The 23,096-nt window shown below is 39.3% G+C and overlaps 1 protein-coding gene across 1 annotated transcript; it reads right to left on the bottom strand.

Moving 5' to 3' along the window:
* Positions 1–20: 20 nt before the first annotated feature.
* Positions 21–22,549, bottom strand: LOC129755245 (proton-coupled folate transporter-like). Its single transcript, XM_055751634.1, is given in 8 exon segments — positions 21–459; positions 515–629; positions 632–733; positions 735–830; positions 833–856; positions 11,887–12,891; positions 12,961–13,373; positions 22,365–22,549. Coding segments are annotated over 7 exon segments (1,533 nt in total). The 5' UTR covers positions 13,018–13,373; positions 22,365–22,549; the 3' UTR covers positions 21–325.
* Between the last annotated feature and the right edge of the window lie 547 nt (positions 22,550–23,096).

Consider the following 23,096-nt stretch of genomic DNA (forward strand, 5'->3'; position numbering starts at 1 on the left):
ATAAGAAAACCGATCGAAGCTAAGGTATGAGTTTTGTTTTATTATTTTTGTCTCTACCTACAGACAATAAATTCAATAAAAATTTTAATTGACCGAGTCTTAAAAATCTTTTAAAAATCTTTATCCAGAATGAAGTTTCCTGCCTTAATTATTTTTCAACATTGTAATCCATTTCAAATGAATCGAACCGGACGATTAAGCACATTCATATTTCCTCCCCAAGGAGAAACTTGTTTTTCATAATCACGAACTTATCCACTGCTAAGTCTTTTGAGTTGAAATCTTGAACGTTTTCACACAGGTATGTTACAAACTAATCAAGCAATCACGTGTCCTTCTCAGCCGTTTCGGGACCAGTTCCATCACTGACTGGTAATTTCTCGCCATCGATCAATCCGTCGACCCGATCGGTGGTGCCCTCTTCAAAAGATTTCCCCCGAAGGGAAACGTGAATACCCCCTAGAAAAAATAACATTTATATAAAAAAAAACACATCAGAAATTCATTTCAGAGCAATTAACTTACAATGTGAGCAGGAACACCACCATCTGGGTGCCCATCGTGAGGAAGAAGAAAGCCTGCGGGAAGCTGTTAATGGAGTTGTTGTATATCTGGGTGTACAGCAACCCCCGCTAACGAGCGGAACGGCATTATCGAAACAGGACAGGAACGAGAAGATTATGCCTCGCTCGGTTATCGGAACCATTTTGGAGATCATCGAACGGAGCACTGGGGGCTACAATCGGCCCCAGACTGGAAACCGTTGCTCCGACGTACAGCAGCCAATCGACCTGGGCGAAGGCGTAGAAGAACCGGGCCGTTGCGTGGGCCCCGTCGCTCCGATCATGATGATGAACTGGTGGAAAATTGTGAATTAAATAATGTTATTGCTGTAATAGACTGAGTTGATTTGAGGTAATTTTCGAATTTCTCAAACCCTGGGGTCTTGAAAGCTTCGTTTTGGTTCAAAACTCATTCATGTTTTCTGCAGAATTTTTAAGTTACGTTTACATGAGTAAATTCGAACTTTTAGGCTTGCATGGGAAAATGGAATGTTTTGTACTGAGAAATCAACTTTATTTTTGTTTCTTCTGTCATGTTTCTTGTCTCATATCTCATACCTCATGTCTCATGTCTCATGTCTCATGTCTAATTTTTTCATATCTCATGTCTCATGTCTCATGTCATGTCAACTTTATTTTTGTTTCTTCTCTGTCATGTTTCTTGTCTCATATCTCATACCTCATGTCTCATGTCTCATGTCTCATGTCTAATTTTTCATATCTCATGTCTCATGTCTCACCTCTCCCGTCTAATATCTCATGTCTAATATCTTATGTCTCATGTCCCATGTCTCATGTCTCATGTCTCATGTCTCATGTCTCATGTCTCATGTTTCATGTCTCATGTCTAATATCTTATGTTGCATGTCTCATGTCTCATGTCTCATGTCTCATGTCTCATGTCTCATGTCTCAAGTCTCAGGTCTCAAGTCTCAGGTCTCAGATCTCAGGTCCCATGTCTCATGTTGTTAAAGTTATAGTCTTAGTAAACAGTTGATTAGATGTTTCTAGTATGTTCATCATAACAACCATAGTAACTTGTTACTTACTGTAAACAGTGTTTGGCCTATAAATAGGAACGAATTATACTATATAAGTTTAGTTCATAATAAACCGTTAACCTGAAAACATCAAAACTCTTTAGGTTATGGGCCCAGGTGAGCTCTGAAAAGAAAAGTAAGTTCTTGAAGAATAGTTGAATTCTTGAAGCAGAAGAACGATTCAGATGGCTACTAGCACTAAGAAAGCGGGCATCGTACAGTTCGCTGGAGAAGGTTACGACACATTGAAGTTCCGTGTCGAGACCCAGCTTGCGGCCAATGGCGTACGAGACGCCATCGATGAAAACCCTCCAGCGGAGACGGCGGCGGCGGCTGAGAGAATGGCGTTCAAGCAGATGGACGAAAAGGCCAAGGCTTTATTCGTGGCATTCATCGCCGATAGCCACCTGGAATACGTCCGGGATAAACCGACGGCCAAAGCGATGTGGACCTCGTTGGCCAATACGTTTTCGAAGAAAGGGTTTGGCCGCTCAAACCTACATTCGACGATCCCTGGCTCTTCTACGGATGGACGAAGGAACCGCCCTTAAGGACCACTTCCGAAAATTCGACGAGTTGGTTCGGCAGCTCAAGGACGCTGGGGCCACCCTGACGGAACTGGACCAGGTGAGCCAGTTATTCATTTTGCTCCCGGCGTCATACGATGTGGTCACCACGGCGTTTGAGAATCTTCCGGATGGTGAGATCCAACTCGGAAATGTGAATGCGCGTTTATTGGCAGAAGAGCAGAAGCGGAATGGTCGCGACGGTGAACCAGGATCTGGAAGCAATATTGAAAGAACGGTCCTGGCAACGAAGGCCAACAGGTCAATGGAGAAGAAACGGAAGTTCGCTGGGAAGTGTTTTGGATGTGAAGTTTTCGGCCACAGGTGGTCGGATTGTTCCAAAGACAGGCGCTCCAGGAATGCTCAGGCCCGAGCAGTCCATGTAAAATCCGATCCTGAAATTGCTCTGGTCAGTCCGAAAATCCAAAGAAGAACGAACGGATAAGGACTGATTTGGATCCTTGATTCCGGTGCTAGCAGGCACATGGCTTGCAAAGAACAGTATTTCTCAAGCCTGGTCGATTTGGAGGTCCCACTTGGTATTGAAAGCGCAAAGAATCAGGACGGATGGTGGCCACGAAAGAAAGGGTCATCAGAGGAACGGTCGAAACATCAACCCGAAAGGTTCCATTGAGGCTGAGCAACGTGTTATATGTGCCAAGTTTGCAATTCAACTTGCTTTCTTTGGCTGCGTTGCTTCAAGTCGGAGTGAAAGTCGAATTCCAACCAGATCGTGCTGTCATTCGGAAAGATGGCCGAGCCATAGCCGAGGCTATAATGGAAGGGAACCTATTCTACGTTCACATGAAGGAAGTGAAAACTGGAACGGCGTTGGCAACCTCAAGTTGGAAGTGACGATAAACTGGTTCTGTGTCATAAACGTTTGGGTCATTTGAGCTACAGAAATGTGAAGAAGCTGCAGCAGTCTACGATGGTCAGCGGAATAGGCGATCTGAAAGGCGACGAAACCTTTTGTGATGGATGAATGCGCAGAAAGTAATTCGAGCCGAATGCCATTCAAGGGTTCCAGACCAGCTACGACTAGACCACTTGGAAGAATCCATACGGATGTCTGTGGAAGGATCACGCCAGCAACCCACGATGGGTTCCAGTATTTTGTGTCTTTTATGGATGAATACACTCATTTAGCTGTGGTTTATCTAATAAAACGAAAAGATCAGGTGTTCGATTATTTCAAGATTTTCGAATCGATGGCGACGGCAAAGTTTGGAGTCCGAATTGCGAGCTTAAGGTGCGATCTTGGAAGGGAGTATTTCAGTAAGCATCAACTGGCGTACTACGAGCAACGTGGTATTATGGTGGAGCCCACGGCTGAATACACACCGCAGCATAACGGGGTAGCCGAAAGATTAAATCGAACGATAATCGAAAAGATACGAGCAATGCTGACTACATCTGGAGCACCGAAGTACTTGTGGGGCGAGGCAATGTTCAATGCGGTTTACGTAATCAATAGAAGCCCCACCGACGCCTTGAAGAACGGGAAGGTTCCTGCTGAAATGTGGCACGGTGAAAAGCCTGACGTTGAGAAACTACGAATTTTTGGCTGTGCGGCCGGCGTATTCATGGATTCCTAAGCAGAAGCGAGGCAAATTAGACCCAACTGGACACCGATGCACTATGCTTGGGTATGCTCCTAATGGATACCGCCCATGGGATCATAAAAACAGAAAGACATTCGTCGCGCGGGGTGTAAGGTTCAACGAGATCGCATTCCCCTTCAAAGATATGCTGGGCGAGGTAAATTTCCAAGAACTGACTATTCCGATAGTAGTTCCCCAGTCACTAGAGCAAGAGGGGGAAGTAGCAGTTAAATCGAGAGGAGATGCTCCTAGGACTGAGGTTGTCGAGGCTCCTGAAGAACCGTTGTACGAAACGACGAAGGAACCAGGTGGAGACGATTCGGATCTGATGACTTCGGATGATTCAACGGCTGAAGAAGAATTCGCACTCCCTCCACAACTCAATAAGAGTACCACTTAGAATGAGGTTGCTCCTAGGTCCAGTGGTAGGGAGTGCAGGACACCAGGTTGGTTCCGAGATGTTATTACATCTTATGGTACCGTTTCTGCTGTAGAAAATCTCCCTCAGGTTCCCACGTCATATGCTGACATCCAGAAAAACCCGGATAAAGATAAATGGCTTGAAGCGGTTCGAGACGAACTGAGGTCGTTGGAGCGTAAACAAACTTGGAAAATCGTAAAAAGGTCGGTTACCTCGATTCCTGTCCCGTGCAAATGGGATTGAAGACCGATGCAGATGGAAGACCGGTTCGCTATAAAGCAAGATTGGTGGCGAAAGGGTACATGCAGCGAAAGCACATCGACTTTGAAGAAACATTTGCTCCGGTGGCGAGGCTAACTACGATACGGACGATTCTGGCTGTGGCTAACATGCGAAATTTCAAAATACACCAAATGGATGTCCGAACTCGTTTCTTAACGGTGTGCTTGCAGAAAAGGTGTATATGGAGGTACCGGAAGGGGTTCCCTCAAAGCCCCATGAAGTCTGCGAACTATCCCGTTCCCTTTATGGCCTGAAGCAGTCTCCACGTTGTTGGAACAGTAGTTTTAACTCATTTATTCAGAAGCAAGGTTTTGTGCGGTCACGTTACGACTACTGTCTCGATGTCCGAACGAGAGGAGAAGAAATCGTCTACGTTATCGTTTACGTGGATGACCTGTTGATTGCGGCTAGAAGTTCCAATGTGGTAGAAACTGTTAAACGAATGTTTGCAGAGGAATTTCAAATGACCGACATGAAGGAGCTACACCATTTTGTGGGAATAAAGATTGAAAGGGTCAATGGAGCTTTCCCAGACGAATCTCATCGACAAGACGATTCGGCGTTTTGGGATGGACGACTGCAAAACTGCAAAGACGCCAGCCGAAGTGAAACTACAGCTTTCGAGAACGGAGAAGAGGTGCGAGTATCCTTATCGTGAGCTTATTGGAAGCTTGATGTACATCATGTTGGGAACGAGACCTGATATTTGTTTCATCGTTGAGTATCTTTCACGGTTCCAAGATGTAGCAGGACCTGAGCACTGGAGGTGTGCTAAACGTGTCTTAAGGTACCTACAAGGCACAAAGAATCTCAAACTGGTGTACAAAAGAGAAGCCCATATGCCCCCATTGGTCGGATACGTGGACCTGATTATGCAAATGACGAATTGGATCGAAAGTGCGTCTCTGGATTTCTGCTAAAGGTTTTCAACTGCACTGTGGCATGGTCATCCAAGAAGCAAGGTACGGTTGCGCTGTCATCTACAGAAGCAGAATATGTTGCCATGAGCAGCTGTGTAAGCGAATCTATTTGGTTGAGCGGACTACTCTCAGATTCATCTGAAACGTCAAACTTGTTCCCTGTTCCTATTTTCGAAGACAATAAGGGCGCAATAGCTATGGCTCAAAAGGAGGAAACCAAACGAGTGAAGCATATAGACGTAAAGTTTCATTTTGTTCGAGACGCCGTAGCTGAAGGACGAAGGACTGAAGGACTGGCTTACGTATCCACTCAAGAACAACAAGCTGATCTTCTCACTAAATCACTTCCTGCCGAAGTTTACACTTATCAGTGGTTTACATTCAATTAAGATCAAAGATTGGATTAGAAGGCATCAACTGAGAGGGGGTGTTAAAGTTATAGTTTAAGTAAACAGTTGATTAGATGTTTCTAGTATGTTCATCATAACAACCATAGTAACGGAGTTAGTCGAAGACTTTGTCTATCTCGGCTCACTGGTGACCGCAGACAATGACACCAGCCGTGAGATCCAGTGGCGAATTATCAGCGGAAGTCGTGCCTACTATGGACTCCACAAGCAAGTGCGGTCGAGAAGACTTAGCCCTCGCACGAAGTGTAACCTGTATATGACGCTCATTAGACCGGTTGTTCTCTACGGGCACGAGACATGGATATTGCTCGAGGAGGACCTGCGTACACTCGGAGTATTCGAGCGACGAGTGTTAAGAACCATCTTTGGCGGCGTACAGGAGAACGGAGTGTGGAGGCGAAGGATGAACCACGAGCTCGCGCGACTCTATGGCGAACCCAGTATCCAGAAGGTGGTGAAAGCTGGCCGGATACGCTGGGCGGGACATGTTGCGAGAATGCCGGACGACTGTCCTGCAAAACAGGTGTTCGCTACGAATCCGGTAGGAACAAGACGAGCGGGGGCGCAACGAGCGAGGTGGTTAGACCAAGTGGAGCGTGATCTGGCGAACGTGAGGTGCCCGAGAAATTGGAGAACGGATGCCATGGACCGAGTGAATTTTAGGAATTATGTTCGTCAAGTTATGTCGTGAGACGGAATACTATGTAAATAAAAATAATGTTCATTGTAGAAAGTAATGGATCGGTTCTACAATGTTTGTAGGCGTGTGAGAAGAGATACCGATACTCGTGTTAAAATTAAAAAAAAAATGGTTGGTCAGATCAACTGATTACCCAGCCAACATGAAAGTGTAAAAGAAATAAATCATCGCCAAACTCGTGCATGAATGCAACTCAAATCGGAATCGTTAATAGGTACACTTTACATTAGACTATATCGTATATTAATTGTAGAAGATATCAACAGCAAACTAAATACGACTTAGTTACGATATGTTGAATGAAGTCGTATTTAGTACGACCGACGTCAAATTAAATATAATATCAATCACATAAGATTTCTTAAGACGCATTTTATTTGTTCATAAATAACTTTCGTTTCGAAATCGTAATTGACTACTGACCGAATCGTAAAGAATTTCACATACGCATCGTTTATTATTACTTATGTGTATTGTGAACAATTATCGCATAAGAGTCAGCCCCGGTCAGGATGTCAACAAAACTTACTCCAGGAGATATATCGGCCCACCAAGAGCTTTTTTCTCCCAAACAACGATTTATAATTCAATTTTTTTGTATTCCCTAAAGTGAACAGAATCAGATTAGAAGTAATGATATTTAACAATTTTAAGTAAGTGTTAAAATAAATCTGTTCCGACAAGTACCACCGGAATCGCGCCTGTTGTTCCGAGTGTGAAAGGAGAAACCAGACACGATTCACGTCAAATTTGCACCGATGGGTATCCCTTCTCTAAAATTTTATTGATTGCTTGCTGGAACCAGAATGGGATACTAAGTCTGAGGTAAGCAAAGGTGGTTTTTAGAGGAGATAAGAGCATGATGGGCACCTCAATAAGGACGCTAAATTGACCAAAGCAAACAGCTTTAATTTGTGAGTTACTTCATTGTTTCGTGTTCAGACACGGGCTAAAACTTGAAATAGATGATAAAAACGTTTAAAAATGCATTTTTAAACTTTTGCCAAAAGTTGGAAATCAGTCATCGAAAGGGCATAATGAGAACCCCCACTGGGGCAGTATAAGTACCATTAATCGGGGCAAGGTGAGCATTTTCTGCCCTGCCCCCGATTTTGTCACCTTTTTCGACCCGATTTAGTCACTATATTTCATTTATAGTAAAAATACTTCAAACCTTCTTCAAATGCGATGATGATTATTATTGATATCGCGTCAATTGACATTGACATATACACCATGATAACATCGATAGCCTCTTATGAATGACACAAAGAAAAGGTGTTCTATTTTAAACAAATGTTTTTTTTATTAACATTTGAACAACAATAAAGTTGGTAAATACAATCAAAATATTAAATATAACGATACAACACATCATTGATATGATCCACAAGCTTGTTTTTGGACCCTTGGAGCCAAAGGGTTATAAGTGCGTAATAGCTAATTTCCAGAAAACACGCTTTCAAGTGGTTGTGTTATTCCAATCTCCGCAGATTTTTCGAAAATTTGTATTTTTCTTTCGAACGCAAAGTATGTAAATAAATTTAAAAAAAAAATAAGATGAACAAAATAAAATAAATAAAAACCTGAAAAAATCACCAAACACAGTTTGGCTCTGTGGGTTTCAATTGAGCTATCTTCAAAGCAATTTCCCTAGTACGCCGCAAGAAGATGACGTCATTTATCGAGATCTAAAGTAGAGCATCAGGAAGATTAACTATGTTGTAAAATATATAGTTTAGAATAAAGTTAAATATAAATTATTATATTAGAATTGGGAATAAAAATGAAAGTCAGAGTCAAGTTGGGAATAAAAATTCAAATACGATCATAGATCGTAGAAGAATTAGATTTTCAATTTTTTTTATCAATTTCACTCACAGAACTTTAAAAGATCATCAGAAGCTAGCCCGGAGAGGAGGGGTTTCGAAAATGTTAAAAAAAAAGCGCTACATTTTATTTGAACGGCCCCTAACTGCGAAGCGTGGTAGTCTAATGCTTAAGATGTCAACCTGACAGTCATGTTTCCGTTTGCTGCGCGCAATTTCAGCTCTCAAATCCCCTTAGCATTAAAAAAAAAAATTTTATCTAGAGAAAACAAGAGCATGACGAGCACCTTAAGCTTACACATAAGGCTATGATCATTTAGTATCCGGGCAGTTACAAACGTGTGTATTTTAAAAACTATTCATTTGATCGAAAAACTTTCTTTGGAAGAAATGAAGGTGTTAATATGACATTTAATGTAAAAATATAAAAAAAAATATTTATCAATAATTTCAAGAAGTACTCTAACTGTTTCATAAAAACTCTTTTTTATCTTTGCACACTTTTTTCAGTCATGTATTGATTTTTTTTTTTAACCACAGAAGCAAAACCTTTGCAAAATCAGGATACTTTATACAAACTCACCTGGAAAAAGCAATTGGAATCTGGTTGGAAGCTTCCCAAGTAACACAGATCAAGCTAACTAGCATTTGGATGTTTTATAATGGTTTTATTATGGCTTTTTTTGTGCAGCTCGTTTTATGACGGTTTTATTATTGTCATGCAAAATGCTTAAATTCTTGAATCGACAATCTGTTTTCAGATAGTTTCGAAAACGCTCATAAATCTTTCATTAAACATACTTTTTTAGTTATCTAGAAAGCGTTAGGAATGCTATGTTTAAACTATAATAAAACACAAACTTAGAAGTTTGCTTCAAGCTTTTTTCTGCATGTTCTGTAATAGCACTCAGTGCCTGATTATTAAACCGCCATAAAACTTAGTGACAGTTCTCGATCAAGATGTCAAAACAGGACACGCTCAGATTAGATAGCACATATTTGAATTTGAATTCCCATTTTTACACATTTTTGATAAGTTATGTGTGTTGATTTTGAGTAAGAATTAAAAAAATTATAAAAATATATGAATACTTCGAATTAGCGGAAGTGGAATGAATAATTTTACAATATGAGTATTGAGTGAAAAGGTTCAAATAGGAGGAACAAAATTTGATGCTTAACGCAATCATTAATACAAGATGACGGCTGTTATTTTCAAAGCTGTAAATCACTGAATATATCATGAAACATTCTTAATATTGTTATTAGGAGAAAGTAAGAAACGAGTAGAAGTCGAATTTACTGTAAATACTGTAAAATTTACAGTGTAAATGACTGAAAATCGCCTCAAACCCCTCCAATATGGGTATTAGTTGAAAGTGATGAACCAGTATAAGTCGAATTTTGTTATTTGACGCCATCTAAATTCAAGATGGCGCTTTCCGCTGAACTAAAAAATGTTGTAAATTACTTAAAATCGTATGAAACCCCATATTGGTATTGGGTGAAAGGGCTAAACGAGTAGTAATCGATATTCTCTTTTCGGTTCACTCTGAAATGCTGTAAGTGGCTGAAAATCGCATAAAACAACTACAATACAGACCCCGATCGTTTTTGGCAACATTCGATGTTGACAACATCCGATTTTGGCACATGTGCCTAATAGGACCAATACAATTTAAACATAATAGCATGATAGACATAATATAATGACATAAATAGCAAATATGGCAAAAAACAAAAACTATCACCAAAACACGAAAAGTGCTAAATGCATCAAAAACATGATAAAAAACTTAGTACTAAGTAAAAACAAAGTTGGGAAAAAAATCGTTCGATTTAGACAACAACCTTTCACCCAATGCCCATATTGTGGGAGTTCCATGCGATTTTCAGTGATTTACAGCATTTAAAAGTTCAGTGAAAGCCGCCATCTTGGATATGGCTAACATTTTGGATTTTTGGCTATTAATTTTAGCAGATCATATCTCAATAATGCAATCATCATTCATCAGCGATTATGGTTGCTGGAAAAAATAAAAATAAAACTCCGAGAACTCACAGAATCGATAAAAAACAAAAATTCCTAACATGTTTAATAATAGCTTTTTAAAAGCTTTGATGACCAACATTGATGACCAACAATGATATGTCATGATGACGTTTCTAGGGTAGGGTTTGGCTTTATTAGAGTCCAGGTGATGTTATAAAATGCGCTTTAGCTTTTTATGAAGATTAATGCTATAGTCCAAACGAAATTTTGCTGACCATAATAAAGCTTAAATTGTTACTTGGGTTTTCATGAGTAGGCATCTCGAAGAATTTGATTTCTTAAATCCGGTTTTAACATAAATTTTGGTGTCCATGTGTTCACATCTGTTATATTGTGTAAAAACCGGATGCACAGATTGCGATCTTTGGAACTGATCATTATTAGTTATTTACTAATGCAGACTCCTTAAATAATGCAAAAAATCCATTTCCGGCAGGCAAAAAGTTTTGACTGACAAGTAGAGTCTACTTGTCAGTCAAAACTTTTTGCCTGCCGGAAATGGATTTTTTTCATTATTTAAGGAGTCTGCATTCAGTTATCCCCAATAACCATAGACTTTTTACCATATTTAAGATCAAGGGTTGCACTCCGATGGTTGGTTTGAACTTCGTGTGGATCCTAGAGTGGCTCCTTATACTTCTTAACCATTTGGTTCAAAAAAAAAATTCAGAAAAAAACCAACAGTTCATGAGCTTCCAGGCCAACAATAAAGAATTTTCGAGGCGGAAAATGCGTAAAAGGAGCAAATTTGTGCAAAATGATTTTTACCATGTCTTTTTGCATTGTAAATATCTCAAACACACGTTAACTTAAAAGCTATCAAAAATAGGCAAGATAGTTCTTTTCATAACCAACACAACGCTATTAAAGTTTTGCATATCCGAGCTCTATTAACGTAGCTATCACCGAAATAAAGTGCCCGGATACTAAATGATCATAGCCTTAGTTGAGACTGTAAGAAACTTGAAAATTTTTATAAGAAGCAAAAGGACCAGGTCAACCAACTGAAAATTGAAATCCCTGTTACAAAGTATGATGTGATCAAGATTCAATCTCATGACTGCTGGCTTAGAAGACTTGGAAGCTATCCTCTAAGCCTCGGTCGACGGCCTTCAAATTCGGCGGCTGTTTGAAACTCAATATCCGAGTTGAGCTGGAATGATTTTCAATCATCAAACTGTCCATTTTAATAATGATTTCTTTAAAAAAAATTCAAGTCAGTCAACTCTTGCAACAATAATGTTTGGAAGGACATGATGAAAGCAATAAAAGTAATAATAATTTCGGAGCAATTTGAAGAGATAATGCAGCTTAATTAGGCCCCTCAATAGCACTGTTTATCTCTGCCTACGCAAAATGACACTTCGACGAGCTAGCAACACACAGTTTGGATAAGATACTTGACCGTTGAAATTGCAGTCACTCTTGTGGTAGGTCTATTTTTATTTTGTCAATTGGACATCATCAATTAACTTTTTCATCTAAATTGGGTACTCACCGTGTCCCGCATGCCCAGAACTTTGGTGAAAAACGGCACCCCCAGAAACATCATCACCACGTAAGCCGCCGATTGGTACGTCTTGAAGTAGCTATACTTGTTCGCGTCCCAATCGAACTTCAGCTGGGTATACAAGTACATTTTGGCTTTTTCGTCCCGTTGGAATGTGTAGAAGGACATGGCGATCATCAGCACGTAAAGGTACACCCTTCGATTGAGGGTGCGCTTCTTGAAAAAAGTCCTCAACGAGTGGGCCACGTGGTTCCGATCGAAGAAATCTCCGGGCATCCGGTACCAGGGTAGCTCCCGGATCGAAACCTGCCTATCGGTGGTGCGGGTCTTCAACCGAATTATGGAGTAGATGATCGAGGTTAGAAGAAGCGAGGCATTGATGGCAAACATTATGGTGAACGATTTGGCAGTTTGATTGTAGATGAGACCCCCGACGGCCACCCCAATGGGCATGGTGCTGAGGTAGGTCGCATCCAGGATGGTGATCCGCATGGTTCGATCGGCCACTGTGGTTACATCCGATATGTAGGCGAAACAGGACGCGAAAATCGCGATATCAGCCCCGGTGAGGACACTCGGAATGGTGGCCGTATAGATGATGTACTCCACCGGCCAATTGGTCATCCGAGTGTTCACTACGACCATAGTTGAGTATATCAATTTCCCAATCAGTCCCAGGATCAACGGAAGCTTACGCCCCCGACGATCTGACCATGCCCCAAGGAATAGCGCCAACACTATCGGCACAATGTACATGGCTATGCTGTTCCACATGTGAAAGGTCGAGGTCGTTATCTGGACCTCCTTTTTGATGTCCTGGTAGTTCTCGATATTGATGCAAATATCGTGCGAATAGCCATGATTGACGGTACAGGCCTTGTACAGGAAGAACACCTGCTCAACCACCGACGTCAGCATGAAAGCCATCATGTACAGGAACATGGTCGGTTCCACGGTAATTTTTTGATACCATCTTTCCTCCTGAGCCGGAACCTAGGACAACAAGCTGGATTAGTCGATTACAATCACTCTAAGATTTACTTTAGATTATAAGCCACTTACCGCCACTTCATCGCTACTGCTGGTGCTGTTGCTGCTAGTTCTGGTTCTATCGTTCATGACTCTGACCACCAATCACATGTTCTCCGGGAGCTAAGTGAGTCGAGACTAAGCAACTCAGACAAGCTCCAGCAGACGAAGGGAACTTCGAAGGAAAGGCTCTGCTATATAGTAATAAATATTATCAACTGATGATGATACTGGTGGTGATAGATAGTAGCGATGCAATTCTCCGGCAAGATTTGACAGACGGCTGCTGTTGATGATGCTGTTGAGATTTGTGGTTGTGCCGGTGGTGATGATAAGCAACTCGGCGAGGCATTCGGAGTATTATGATGAATGATCAGATTCCTTTTACTGGTTTCACTTTGTCGACGGCAGAGAGTGCTCAATTACTGCGCAGTTGAGGGTGTTGGCTGGAATAAGTTAGAGGAACGTTTCGTTTGGTTTGTCCATTAGTTAAGCCGTACACTTGAGATTGCTGATAAAAGGGGAGGTGACCCGTTAAAGCAAGGTTCGTGGCCATTGCCGAGAGTAAATTTGACCTATCCCACAGATCGCTAGTAAAGCTATTTGTAGTTATAAAAGTTATATACAATTTTCATCCTCTTCTCTTAACCTAATTTAGATGAATTTGCATTTCAGCTAGAATAAATTGAGCGACCCTTTAGAGTTAACCAGGTGAAACGAGTTCGGCCCCTACGGTTTAGATTGAGGAGCAAACCCTTATTTTTGGTCCACCCTGTCGCACTAGCATTCTAATAGGTAGTACCAATTATTCAACTCGTAGAAAAGTGAGACTTTTGTTTGACAGTCAACTTAAAGAAGACGAGTAAGGGATTTTTTATGAAGAACAATTTTGCCATATGTCGACATGTTTAATTAAAAATTGATTGATGATAAGTTTTAATCACCGATAAATTTATTGATTTTCATATGTTCATTGACACGTGCGGCCATTCGTCTTTTTGTAACACATGTATTTTTGTCATATTTGTAATCTTTTACGGCAAAGGCGTTCCACCACACGTTTATGCCTTCCAATACAAAAATGCCCTAGACTTACAGTTTTCAACACCTATCTAAAACTTTATCCTACGAAGCTCATTCATTCCTTTACAAATTCATCTACCTAGCATTTCATCTCGCCGCACGTGTCAATGAACATATTAAAATTAATTAAAAATTGATGATGATGACCTGAAGGCTTCAATGATACTGACAGAATGCATATGGATTGCCATATTAGATTATTTTTTATTTACATAGTATTCCGTCTCACGACATAACTTGACGAACATAATTCCTAAAATTCACTCGGTCCATGGCATCCGTTCTCCAATTTCTCGGGCACCCCACGTTCGCCAGATCACGCTCCACTTGGTCTAACCACCTAGCTCGTTGCGCCCCTGCTCGTCTTGTTCCTACCGGATTTGTAGCGAACACCTGTTTTGCAGGACAGTCGTCCGGCATTCTCGCAACATGTCCCGCCCAGCGTATCCGGCCAGCCTTAACCACCTTCTGGATACTGAGTTCGCCGTAGAGTCGCGCGAGCTCGTGGTTCATCCTTCGCCTCCACATTCCGTTCTCCTGTACGCCGCCAAAGATGGTTCTTAACACTCGTCGCTCGAATACTCCGAGTGTACGCAGGTCCTCCTCGAGCAATATCCATGTCTCGTGCCCGTAGTCTTCTCGACCGCAGTTGCTTGTGGAGTCCATAGTAGGCACGACTTCCGCTGATAATTCGCCTCCGGATCTCACGGCTGGTGTCATTGTCTGCGGTCACCAGTGAGCCGAGATAGACAAAGTCTTCGACTATCTCCAGCTCGTCGCCGTCGATCGTGACCTTGTTATTACTGGACAAGCGGGTTCGGTCGGTCTCGGATCCGCAGGCCAGCATGTACTTCGTCTTGGACGTATTAGTCATCAACCCAATCCTTCCTGCTTCGCGTTTCAGTTTGCGATAGATCTCCTCCACCGCCGCAGATGATCTGCCGACTATATCAATGTCATCGGCAAAGCAGATAAGTTGACTGGATCTGTTGAAAATCGTGCCCCGCATTTCGCCCACTGCTCGTCGAATAACACCTTCTAGCGCCACGTTGAACATCATGCAGGATAGACCATCACCTTGTCGAAGCCCCCTGCGCGATTCGAATGAACTCGACAATTCACCCGAAATCCGCACACAGCACTGCGTTCCATCCATCGTCGCATTGATCAGTCTGATCAGCTTCCCGGAAAAGCCGTTCTCGTCCATGATTTTCCATAGCTCGTTACGGTCGATCGTGTCGTATGCGGCTTTGAAGTCGATGAATAGATGATGCGTAGGGACTTGGTGTTCCCGGCATTTTTGGAGGATTTGCCGTAATGTGAATATCTGGTCCGTCGTAGACCGTCCCTCCATGAAGCCGGCCTGATGACTTCCCACGAATCTGTTTGCTTGTGGCGTTAGGCGGCGGAGTAGGATTCGGGACAACACTTTGTAGGCGGCATTGAGGACAGTGATCGCTCGGTAGTTCTCACAGTCCAATTTGTCGCCCTTCTTGTAGATGGGGCATATTACCCCCTCCTTCCACCCCTCCGGTAGCTGTTCTATGTCCCAGATCCGGATTATCAACCGATGTAGGCAATCGGCCAACCTCTCCGGGCCCATTTTGATGAGTTCAGCTGCGATGCCATCCTTCCCAGCCGACTTGTTTCTATTCAGCTGGCGAATGGCTTCCTTAACTTCACTCATCGTTGGGAGTGGCTCCTCTTCGTCGTTGGCTACGCCGGCGATGTACCTTCCCCCACCGTCTTGATCTCCTGCATGTGCGCCGTTCAGGTGTTCATCGAAGTGCTGCTTCCACCTTTTGATCACCTCACGATTGTCCGTCAGGATACCCCCGTCCTTATCCCGGCACATTTCGGCTTGCGGCACGAAGCCTTTGCGGGATGCGTTGAGTTTCTGATAGAACTTTCGTGTTTCTTGGGAACGATGCAGCTGCTCCAGCTCCTCGAGCTCCTCCTCCTCCAGGCGGCGCTTTTTCTCCTGGAAAAGTCGGACTCGCTGCCTCTTCCGCTGTCGCTCTTCGTCCATCACCCTCCTACACTCTTCGTCGACATATTAGACTGAGTCGAATTTAAGTCATATCCAAATTATATAAAATTTTATAGGATTTTGATTCCAAATTTTCCACTGCGCAATGTTTCGTTTGAACCAGGCAGCTTTGTGAACTGCTTCAATGCCAAAGAACTTCTTCTTCCGACAAGTTTTAACTCGATTATCTGAAGAAATGCTTAGTTACGATATGCAACAAATTTGTTCAGCGACAAAGTTCCCTTCAGATAATTTAAAAGCCACGGCGGCACAAAAACGATAAGATGAACCAATTCCGGAGTTAAAAGAAACATCGTTTGTTCGTTTTGCGGAAAAAATGATAAATTTTCCCATACAAACTGGCGTGATTTTACGAATCTCAATTCAGAGATTCACTTGACACGTCTGTCGCTCTCAAGAATAGATCAATGACTGACTTTGTTTTGTTTGTTTCCTAGTGTTGCCAAAATAGCAAACGTTGCCATAGAAATTTATATTATATTATTTATCTTCAGTGTTGCCGAATACAAATATCATTTTATTTTATTTTTAATTAAATTTCATTTATTTTCTGCATATCCTTCATGTCATCCCTACATTTTTACGCGTCGACTTTTGTTTTTTTTCCTTTAGAACAAAATTTTTTTTACCAAATATACTTAAGTTTTATTCAATATTCCAATCAGCACTTCCAAATCAATTCCGCCTTTTTCCACCAGAAAGCCAAATCAAAACAAACAAACACAAGGCCAAATCAAAGCAATCAGCAGCGGCAGCTTTAAATATCTGCGCTACGAAAGCCAATCCGTCTTATTCCACCGGAAGGAGAAATCAAAACAATCAGCAGCAGCCTTAAATATCTGCGCTTATATAGCCGATTCCGTCTTATTCCACCGAAAAACCAAATCAAAACGAACAGCAGCAGCAGCTTTAAATATCTGTGTTTCTAAAGCCAATCTGTCTTATTACACCGGAAGGCCAAACCGAAACAATCAGCAGCAGCAGCTTTAATTATCTGCGCTTCTAACGCCAATTCCGTCTTATTCCACCGGAAGGCCAAATCAAAACAAACAGCAGCAGCAGCAGCAGCCTTAATTATCTGCGCTTTTAACGCCAATCCGTCTTATTCCACCGGAAGGCCAGATCAAAATAATCAGCAGCAGCAGCCTTATATATGTGCGCTACTAATGCCAATTCCGTCCTATTCCACTGGAAGGCCAAATCAAAACAATCAGCAGCAGCAGCCTTAAATATCGCTATTTGTGCTAATACTACCAACCACGCCATTCTCGTGATTTTACGAATCTCAATTCAGGATTCACTTGACACGTCTGTCGCTCTCAATCAATAACTGACTTTGCTTTGTTTGTTTCCTAGTGTTGCCAATATTATATTATTTTATTTTATTTTTAATTAAATTTCATTTGTTTTCTGCATATCCTTCTTTTTATCCCTACACAAACTTTAAAAGTTAAAATTTTCCATGTAAACGTTACTTACAAATTCTGCAAAAAAAATGTTGGTTGAGTTTTTAACAACAACGAAGCTATTAACCTTAAAAGTTAAAATTTTCCATGCAAACGTTACTTACAAATTCTGCGAAAAAAAATGTTGGTTGAGTTTTTAGCAACAACGAAGCTATTTAGGCTTCAGGGTTTGAGAAATTCGAAAATGACCACAAATCTATTCAGTCTACCAGCATAGGTAGTCTCAGCTATATTGCAGTAATAAGATTTTAAAGTTGATTTAAGCGACTTAAGATGGCCGATCATCCCATCTTAAGGTGTTCATTTGCCCTTCATCACATTGCATTTTTTGCATTATTTTATAACACTAGAAAACAGGAAAAAGGATTAAAATTTTAAAAAATTACAAAAACAAAAAAAAAGTTAAAAATAAAAATAAATGTCAAAAAATATTGAAAATAATCTAAACCAAAAAATTACAGGATTGATTATTTGAAAATGGCAACTTTCGTCTTTTTTTAACTTGCGCATTTTTTTGTCATATTTGCAATTTTTTTGTATTTTTTTCTGATTTATAGGACACTTTTGCAGTTTTTGAAATTTAACTCATCATTTCTGTAACCTTTTTTAAAAAAAAATCTTTTGTTATTTTTTTAATAATCTATATTTCAGTATTTTTGTAGATGTTGAAAGATTTTTAGTTTTCGTTTTTTTTTTGTCATTTTCGTAATTTCATCCTTTTTTTTATTTTATTTTTTAAATTTGTTCATATTTTTTTAAAGTTTTTTTTTGTAAATTTTTTTTTTAATTTTTTCATAATTTTTGAAATTGTTACTTTTTTGGCAGTTTATTAAATTTCTTTTTCATATGTTTTGTGGATTTTGTTAGTTTTTTTCTGTTGATAGTATTATTATTTTTTTTTTAATTTTTGTATTCTATGCCAAAAGTTACAATTTGTAAATATTGTAATTTGTGTTACTTTTGCGATGTCAATACGGTTCGATTTTGACTCATGTGCTCAAATAGATCGGTTTTCTGAAATAATATTTTCTAATATTATTCCAATTGGTTAAAAATGACAAAGGTTAGAAAAACAATGATAAAAACTAACATTATAAACAAGATAAAAATTAAAGCAACAAAAATCTAAATTTGTCAAAAAGTTGACGAAAAATTGCAATATTTGCGTTTTTTTTTGGAACAAAATAAAAAAAACAATCGATTTAGGCACGGATCGATTTTGGCAACGAAAAGTATTCATGTGAAATAACCAAAACGAAAGGAAACTAATTTGTCTTTTTTTTTCTTTTTGATTTTTGCTTTTAATTTTGAAAAACGGACACAAACACATACAGTATCTCAATGAAACATGAAGATTCCTCGAAGAGATTTCTTTTATATATGGCTAGCATCTTACAAATGCAAAAACCACCAACTCACAGAGTACTGAGTATGTTTGCCGTGATCAGGATTCGATCTCATGTCCAAAGGGTTTAGAAGACTTGAAGGCTATCCTCTACGCCACGGACTGCGGCACATTAATTTTATAATTATGTTTCAGGGTCATCCTACTTAAAAAATGAATTTAAGTTGCCGTATAATCATTCAAATTATTAACAACATGTAGTTTGAAGCGTTTTGAGATTTAATTAACAAGTCAATTCTTAAACATTTAATAGAAATCCACCGGAGTTCTGAGAATTTGTTAGGTCCCAGAAAGTAGATTAATTGTTCGCAATATAGCATCAGATCTCACTTTTACATTTGAAGTCGTATGGCAGAAAAAGATGTCCACAATGATCTTTACCCACATCTCTTTAGCTGATTGCTAGAGTATATTTTAAAAGAAAATTTACCCGATCATGCTTTACAGCTGTCAATACCAAAATGATAGCAATATTTGGTGTTATAATTGTCCCGATGCCAAAATAAGATTCTATTAAAATATCATAATCGCTGAAATATGATGACAAACTAATTCCAAAGTAAAGCATTAAAATCAAAATGATAAGATGTTGATTTTCCAACAATAGCTAAATCATGCATTATAAAGTTTTCATTCACTTTATAGATCAGAAAAAAATGTGATCGAAATGGTAGTATGATTCAGTAACTTTTTTTTCTGCGACAAAAAATCAGGGTTATTAAGGCGTTTGATTGTCAATCAAACTGAAAGCAAGTTATGCCAAATTTAGCAATCATGCCTTAGGAGCTAAGTTTGGTGCCATTTTACCAGAATGTAAGGGGTTAAATACCCAAATTTGGATCCCATTTCGTATATGCGGGTATCGTTATTCGGGGTGATATTAATAGTTTTTTTTTCAACACTTTTTGATTTTTTTTCTGTCAAGGGGAATGTGGCATGTTTCATATTTTTAAGACCAGTACTGGACTCCAATGAACGTAAAACATGGTTGCAGAATTTTATTAGACTACTTTAAATTTGATTTAAAAATCGATTTCGTCCCAGTTTTGTATCTGATGCTTTGGGATAACATTGATCAGTCACGATTTTCGACAGTATTTACGAATTTTCTTGATCTTTATGGATACAAAACACCTTCATAATATTTACAAATGCTAGTCTATAAATTTTACCTTGCTTTTGAAGGTTGTCTTCCGAAAACATTTATAATTGAAAAAAGAACAATGATGCTGCATACATTTAGGGGAAAAAATTAAATGAATTGCTATATAGTTTGAGCTTCAAAATACAAATGAAATTTGCCTTCACATATTCCAGTAGGCTCTCCCACTATTTCCATTTTCATTTTTATTCAAAGTAAACCATTTGATAGGGTTCCAATCCATTTGTCCAATATGGGCTTACTCTTTGAAAATGTCCTTGATTTTTAAATATGGAAAATTTATCACTAAATGACTATGAAAATATCACTAAAACTGTACACATACTAAGAAAAAAGTAGTTTTTTCACTTTCAACAACCCGTTTGCTTCTAAATGCTTTTTGATATCATCAGGAGAGCTGATTGTTTGCGAGCCTTAGAAAACATAGGCATTTTAGGATTTTGGAATTACATTTTTACTCACAGAAAAAAAATGTCAAATAAAAACCTAATTTTGCCTTTTTGATACTCTATAATTTGGCATTCAAATATAGAAAACAGTTTTCAAAAATTCAAACAATAGACTAAGATATTGATAATGATGTGCAAAAATTTATTGTTGGTCAAATTTACCCCGGTGATTAAAGTTGCCCCGTTTTACGGTAGCACAGTTTTGCTAAATTTTGGTTTCACTGAACTCTCTCCCGCTAAGCCAGCCTTTTTTCAAGAAATTTTGAAAGCATAACGATATTCTTCATTCCATACAAAAAAGTGGCATCATCGTGCTTTCAAATTTCATTTTGAAATGTTGGTTGAACGAGGTATCATAAAGGCTACAGTAAAACCTGCAGTTGGCATGAATGAGGTATCCGTATATGGAAATTGAAACCCAAATATTGTCATTGTACCACCTTTATAAGGGCAGAAAGATACCCAAAATTGGTATCTTTTTGCCCAAATAAAAGTGGTAAAATGCCAAAATGTAATTTTAGCTTCAAGTCATGATAGCAAAATAAGGTATAAATTTGCCATAAGTCTACTGGGGTCTGCTTTCTGAGGCATTTTGAGATCCAGTTTGATTGAGCCTAAATTCGTATAGTTGGGTTTTTTTGGCAAAATATATATGGCCATTTTATGAAATTTGATGTTAAAGTTTTCTTGTTCATCTATTGCCACTTGATAAGTAGTTTATTGATCGATTCTTCCATAAACTACAAATTATTACACAAAGCATAAATTCCGTTCGATTTTGGGATTTGGGTTTTTTAAATAATAATACCTAATATTTTCCGCTTTTGCAGAACGTATATAATTTTGACAAACATCATTTCGGCCTTCAATGTTGATAAAATATAACAACAATAACAAAACAAAAATAAAATTATAAGGTACTCAAATATGACAAAAAACATAAAAAACGTAGACTAGAAATGACGAAAAAAAAAATGTAAAGAAAGATGAAATGACAAAAACAAAAAATATGATAAAAACATTCTAAACATAAAAAAAGTCCTAAACCACCAAATTTATGAAAAAATAGCGTTAACAATAATAATAATAATGGTTTATTTGTTTTAGGAAGTGAAAGAAAAGTTGATGAAAAAACCGTCTGAACACAATAGTTTTCCATATACCTACAATCAACGTTTAAAATCTAAAATTTACGTTTCAGTTCAAATTATCTTAATTTGGAAACTTAACATTTAGCAGATTAATTTCAGATTTAAAAACCTATAATTACAGTCTGCAACCGGCATTTAACTGATACACTTTCACTGAAAACTTGTGTTGTTTTCAACCAATCATCTTCGCTATTATCTACACTGATAACACACACCCCGCGTAGAACGTCCGAACCCGGTAATTGAACGAAATTAGTTCACTCGTGAAGCACACAAATCACATCAATTACTACCCCACGAGTCGCCCCAAGTCACGCTTTTGAGCCCAACGCCGCATGGCACATTACTTTTAAACTTCTCCACAACCCAAGCTTATAAATTGGCAAACAGATTTTTGCTGATAGCGACATTATTGCTAAGTGTAAACTACCACAATTGACGCTAGTCTAAGCACTTCAATTCAACGAGTAGCAGCGCGCGGCAAATACAAACCATTAAACAACAACAACAAAAACAGGTTTTTTGTTGTTATTGTTGCTTTTTTTGTTGTTGTCTATTAACGAGAGCACCACAACAATACATCTTGAAAAGCGTTTGTTTTGAATGGTAAAAGCAGAAAAGAACCGTGAATTCTTGATTGATTGAAAGTGCCGGCTAAAACCGCGAGATACCTTTTGGGCGTCAAAGATAGTACTTTTTCTAGAACTTGAACTACCGGAAGCCATCGATCAATATTCCCAATAAAATCAACCGGATCATTGCTCAATCGCAAGAAAAAAAATCACCGAACATCTTAAAATCACTTGGAACGTTTCGTAACCGGCTCCACTTTTTACGAGCGATTCACTGCTTGACAGTCTTGTCGACACTATTTGTTTACCATACTGACACTCACTTGAAATGAAAAAAAATCCGTGAGCAAGCGCACAACTTCAGTGAGAATTCTCTTGAATGGCTTCGCTATTTAATGGTAATATCCGTAACATTCAAAATGTTATATTATTGAATGAAATTTCGGTCAACAATCATCAACAGCTCAATTAGATAAATAAGAACTTAAATCACAAGTTATCACAATAGTTTTGAACCTGTTTTGACGAGTCATGCGAGCGTTTGAACGCATAGCGCTTACGCGCGCCAACTTCAAGAAAAGCACGTGTTTTCGGATAATTGCACATGCGGTCGCAGCGAGCGGGAACGCGAGAGATTTCTCGGGTAACGATATGAGTAAACGTACCGACAAATATTCACTTCAAAGGCTTCATGGTTGTGCCGTTCATCTGTGTGTGGTTTTCGAACCACGAGAGAAACTTTGAATGTTAGGGATAGGCGATATGGAACCATTCTGACAAGATTGACTGTTATGAACTGAAATGTACCTACCTAATGCAACTGCTTTACGA

Source organism: Uranotaenia lowii, chromosome 3 (genome assembly GCF_029784155.1).
Source record: "Uranotaenia lowii strain MFRU-FL chromosome 3, ASM2978415v1, whole genome shotgun sequence".
In the NCBI taxonomy this organism is placed as follows: Eukaryota; Metazoa; Arthropoda; class Insecta; order Diptera; family Culicidae; genus Uranotaenia; species Uranotaenia lowii.